Consider the following 5580-nt stretch of genomic DNA (forward strand, 5'->3'; position numbering starts at 1 on the left):
TGAAGAACCCCTTATTGTCCAGGCTCCACTGTGCATGTATGAAGAACCCCTTATTGTCCAGGCTCCACTGTGCATGTATGAAGAACCCCTTATTGAAGCCTCGGAATGTTCCAAAATGAAAAGTCCTGAGGGGCCAAGGATCTTTTTCTTTCTAAAAAAGAAATCTCCCAAGAAGAAAGGGTAGAGAGAAGTTGGATGAGCTGATGAGCTTTATTCAGAGATACATGGCAGTATTAAAAAAAAAAAAAAGGCAGAGCAGATGAGGCCAGTCAGTGAACTAAGAGATTAATATCGCCTGGGTCCTTGGGCTGGTGAGATGGCTCAGTGGGTAAGAGCACCCGACTGTTCTTCCAAAGGTCCAGAGTTCAAATCCTAGCAACCACATGGTGGCTCATAACCATCCATAACAAGATCTGACTCCCTCTTCTGGAGTATCTAAAGACAGCTACAGTGTACTTACGTATAATAAATAAATAAATCTTAAAAAAAAAAAAGAAAAGATTTATTGTAAAAAAAAAAAAAATATCACCTGGGTCCCAGGCATGGTGTGGGAAGGAAGTTCCCATTGGTTAAGAACTGCTCTGCAGAATCTGGAGTTTGCCAATAGATCCTTTGTCTGGCCAGGGAACACAAAAGAGGCAAGGAAAGATCTGGGTTCTTTGGCATCAACTCATTTTCTCTTCACAGTAATGGAGGCAAGTGCCCAGAGGGGTGGGTGAGATTTGGGGAACTTACTAAATGAGGTAGTGATTCTTTTTATTCACAATACCTGGTGAAGGCTCAAAGTGGTTCAGTAAGTTGGTCAAGAACCAGGAATCCAGACAGGCGGTGTAACATCACCTAAACAGGAGGGGGGCCGGGAATCCCACTGCAGCCTTGGCAGATTAGCAAGAGCAACTAGCCTGGGTCTTTGATGAATTGTATTTACTTTTCAACCCCAGGTCTGTTTTATGTCATTTGCATATTAACTTAAGGTGCCCCCAATACTTTCTCCTAGCCTGATCAACAGTGACAAAGGTGTGTCATGAAGGTCAGTTTGCATAAATAATAATGAAGGTTTTATATACTTGAAATAAAGCAAATATCTGTGGCGTCACACTGAAGCGGGCTCTTAGGTTTTCCAGGCAGTGCTTCTCAGGAGCCTGCCTGCCTTGCTGGCCCTTGAAGCTGTGGGTCCCACATCGGCTGAGTGAGCGAGAGACTTATCAAGTCTTTGGTGGCTCACAAATACAGTCTAAGAACTCGGGAGGCTGAGGCAGGATTGTTGTGAGTTCAAGGCTCGCCTAGACTTCAGAGGGAGGTCGTGTCCCCACAAACAAAGTAACCAAGGGCTAGGTCAGAAAGCTCAGGCTTTTCCCACTCCTTTCAACACATGCAACCTTCTAAGATGTGGCAGCTGCAGCCAGCAATTAGGTGACGGATCAGAAAGACGTCCCCTATTAATTCTGTAAGGGAAAAAAAATCCTGTAGATAAAATAAAATGGATGTATCAGCGGTTAACACATGCTGAAGCAAAAAAGAGGGAAGTTCGTTTTATTTGACCTTCTGAAACCCACAGGACATATCTCTGTGTCCGTTCCTATTTGGCTGCCTGGGGTAGAAGATCCCCTTTGGGGAACTCTTGGGAAGAAAAATACTTGGGAGGTGTGGTACAGTATGGAGAGGAAGCCCAGCATAGGGGTCTGCCCAGCAGCCCTAATCCTAGTCTTGCTCCCCATCCCGATCCCCAGGTTTGCCCACGGAGGGTCACTGGCAGCCTTGATGGATGAGACATATTCTAAAACTGCCTATCTGGCTGGAGAAGGACTATTCACACTAAGTCTCAACATCAAGTTCAAAAAGTAAGTGTGGGTCCTCTCGCCATGGCTGATGTCCGGCTTCTGTGTTTATCATAAGCTTTACGAGTTGAGTGTGAAGGTCCTGCCTGTCTCCCTCCTTTCCCGGCCAAGCATATCCCTAGACCCAGGCCAGAATACAACCTCTGCCATTCAACACCAGAAGCCAACACATAGCCCCGAACCCGGGGCTGCTTCTGAGTCCTGGAGGCAGGGTGAGGTGAGCGAAGGACAGAGCCAGCGTGGGAGCAGGTGGGGAAATGAATTCAACCATCGCCTCTTCCAGCTTGATCCCCGTGGGGTCTCTGGCTGTCCTGGACATCCAAGTAGAAAAGATTGAGGACCAGAAACTCTACATGTCCTGCATCGCCCAGAGCAGAGACAAGCAGACCATCTATGCCAAGTCCTCCGGTAAAGCAATCTGCAACCTCAGCCGGGGCCTGCCATTACCCAGCCCGCAACAAAGGGGAGGGAAGATGGGGGCAAAAGGTCAAATCCTAGGCTGGAGTCTAGGACTTTTAGGACTGGGAATGTTACTTGCTAGAGACATGGATGAAGAGAAAGGGAACAAAGTGAGGATTACCCAACCTGCACTGGCCACAGGACAGTCTCAGGTGATGGGTTAATCTACAATGACGTTCCGTGCCCAGGCAAACTCCTGCCTGCATGATCCTGGCACTCAGGTCACTCCTTTCTTGCAGGTGTTTTCCTTCAGCTGCAGCTCGAAGAACAGTCCCAGGAGCAGTGACCTTGACCTTGACCTTGATGACTCAGCGGCCACATAACGGACAAGGGTCCCCAGGAATCAGGTGGCAGACGAGGGAGAAAAAGGCATTTTTACTACCCCGTGGTCAGTCCAAGAACCTTCCATAGTTGGAATCAAAATTGTCCGTAGGCCTCAGATAGCTCAGCAGTTAAGAACCATGGCTGCTGCTTGATTCCCAGCATCAACATGGTGGTTCACAACTATCTGTAACTCCTGTCCCAATACCCTCTCCTGGCCTCCATGGAGTACCAGGTACGCATGCAGTGCCTTCTGTGCAAACCAAACACCCATATACCTAAAATAAATGGATGTTTTAAACCTTGCTTTAGTTGATTCTTTTTTTTTTTTTTTAAAGATTTTATTTATTTATTTATTTATTTAGTACACTGTAGCTGTCTTCAGACACTCCAGAAGAGGGAGTCAGATCTTGTTATGGATGGTTATGAGCCACCATATGGTTGCTGGGATTTGAACTCTGGACCTTCGGAAAAGCAGTCGGGTGCTCTTACCCACTGAGCCATCTCACCAGCCCTAGTTGATTCTTTTAATCTTCCAATCTTCTCCCATCAGCTCCTGCCAAGTGTCAGGCACTGAACCAGGCACCTGGCACACTGCAATGCAAGTCAGGGTTACTGGCCTAGAGGCACACAGTGAAGGAGCACACAGTTCCATATCAAGATCTTCCTGTCAGCAGAGCAGTGTATGCTGGGGAAAAAAGGAGCCAGGTCCGTTTAACTCCATGAACCAGAGATACTCAGAAGGAAGCTTTGCCTAAGCTGAATGAAACTCAAAAGTTAAGTAGTGTGGCGAGCACATGGCTGTAATCCCAGCACTGGGAGATGGGGGTGGGGGTGGGGGTAGGGTGAAACAGGCGGACCCTGAGTTCCCAGCCTTCTTATGCTGTATGGTGAAGCCTTGTCTTAAAACAACAGAGGATGGGGTAAAGCTCGGTAGGTAAAGCGCTTGTGTGAAGACCTGAGTTTAGATGCCCAGAACTCATGGAGGTGAGGAATAAGAGTGGCAGCAAGGATCTTGGCCCCAGCTGGGATGGGGTGGAGACAGCCATGTCCTGGGACTTGCTGGGGCCAGTCTAGCCTAAATAGAGAGCTCTAGATCTAGTCAGAGGCAGGGTCTCAAAGCCAAGGTAGTGATACAAGAAGACCTAGTGTTAATCCCTAGCCTCCACACATATTCACCTGGCCTACATACTGACTTATATGTGCACGGAAAGATGGACAGACAGAGTTGGTAGGCTGAGAACATAGCCTAGTAGTAGGGTACCTACCTACCATGTACAAGGCCAGGGTTCTGTCACCAGCACTGCAAGGAAAACGTTATGTGGCACCAGTGGGTAGCACAGAAGGTGAAGCTCTTCTAAGCAGAGCGATAGCAAGAGCAGAGGCACAGTAGGGTGAAAGAACACAGGGAGTTTCAAGAACCCTAAAACACTAAATGGCAAGAGCCTGAGGAAAGAGGTCACAGCAAGGCAGGTGCAGGCACTGAATGCTTCAGAACTCGCCTCACCCTGAGCCTGAACTGTGCTTTGCAGGCTACAGGAGCATTAAAGGGTCTGAGGAGGGAGTGGGTAGTATAAAGTTCTGGTTTTTGTTTTTTTGGGTTTTTTTTTTTTCAAGATGGCACTGGGAGCAGGAAAGAGTCAAGAAGATCAAGGGCCAAGCATTAGATAGGAGACCCCTGAGGGTCTCTGAACTGGAGACAGTAGGGGCTGCACAGGTCAGACTCACTGTTGGGAGAGCTTCGGGGATTAAATGAAGTTCAGGACTTAGACCAGTTCACAGAGAGCATCTGTGAAGAGTGCTGTCGGGCTTGCGGATCCCAAGTGGCATTCCTGGGAAGGAGAAGAGAGTTACAAAGCAGAGGTCGAGAGTGCACTCAAGGGATTCCACTCTAGGTGTGAAGTGCTCAGGGAACTCCCACTCTGTAGGAAGTACCATCAAGAGCCTGGGTACTGGGACATGGAGTGGGGGAGGGCCCCCAGAAGTGGCTGATGTACAGTGAAAGTTCAGAGGAAGCAGGAGGAGTGACGTCAAAGACAGAGGATTTGAGAACAGAGAGGGCCAAAGGCAGTCCAGGGCCCACACAAAAGCTTAGTCAGGTGGAAGACCTAGGACCTACTAAAGAGGCAGAGCAGAAACGGTGACAAAGAGGGATAGCGGGGATGGTGGGAGTCTTCAGCGCACATCATTAAGGAAGAAGAGGAGATCTAGATAATAGTGAGGAAATGAATGAGGATGAGGAAATGAATATATATTTTTCTTTCTGGGAATTCTGTGGTTCCTGTTCCTTAAGGAAAGGAATCTGACTACTTATAAATCGGTTCAGAATTGATCTTGGAGACAGATCAAGAACACAGATGGAGACAGGAGTCACAGGGCAGCATCAATGGAGTGACTCGGAGACCAAAAACCCGGAAATGGGAACACAGAGCATCACAAGGATTGCGGGAACACACATCCGAGCACCTCAGCTTCCTCTGTGATGGGAGAGGCCTCAGATGGGAAAGAAGGCTGGAGAAAGAGGAACGGGAAACACAGCTGACTGGGGAAGGAGGATCGGGAAAACCTCTGTGGCCTTAGGAAACCCAGCTGACCAAGTACACGACGTGGTCATGCTGAGCACCCCACTCTAGTGGGAAATTACATCTGGAGTGGCATGAGCCCGTGTGAGAGCCGATGGGAGAGCCAGCCAGCACCTCCCAGGGGTGGTGGTGGATAAGCTGTGCATAGCAGCAGGAAAGGAGGAAAGGAGGCAATGTGGCTGGTGCACATGTGTAAAGAGAAAATGCCTGCTACGGAGGAGAGCAGCAGCACTGGAAGAAGACTGAGTCTCCTTAAAACCCAGGGAAGAGCCTGGCAGTGGTGGCGCACGCCTTTGATCCCAGCACTTGGGAGGCAGAGGCAGGCAGATTTCTGAGTTCGAGGCCAGCCTGGTCTACAGAGTGAGTTCCAGGACAGCCAG

The 5580-nt window shown here is 48.8% G+C and overlaps 1 protein-coding gene across 1 annotated transcript in view; it reads left to right on the forward strand.

The window, feature by feature from the left end:
• The window catches only part of Them5 (thioesterase superfamily member 5), a 5740-nt gene extending 2817 nt beyond the window's left edge, over window positions 1–2923 (forward strand). Inside the window, exons 4-6 of the mRNA XM_021196989.1 lie at window positions 1731–1841; window positions 2122–2246; window positions 2537–2923. Of these exons, the coding sequence (XP_021052648.1) occupies window positions 1731–1841; window positions 2122–2246; window positions 2537–2583 (283 nt within the window). The 3' untranslated portion in view covers window positions 2584–2923. The remainder of the gene's footprint in view (window positions 1–1730; window positions 1842–2121; window positions 2247–2536) is intronic.
• The last annotated feature ends 2657 nt before the right edge of the window (window positions 2924–5580 follow it).

The sequence above is a fragment of the Mus pahari genome, chromosome 4, assembly GCF_900095145.1.
Source record: "Mus pahari chromosome 4, PAHARI_EIJ_v1.1, whole genome shotgun sequence".
Taxonomy (NCBI): Eukaryota; Metazoa; Chordata; class Mammalia; order Rodentia; family Muridae; genus Mus; species Mus pahari.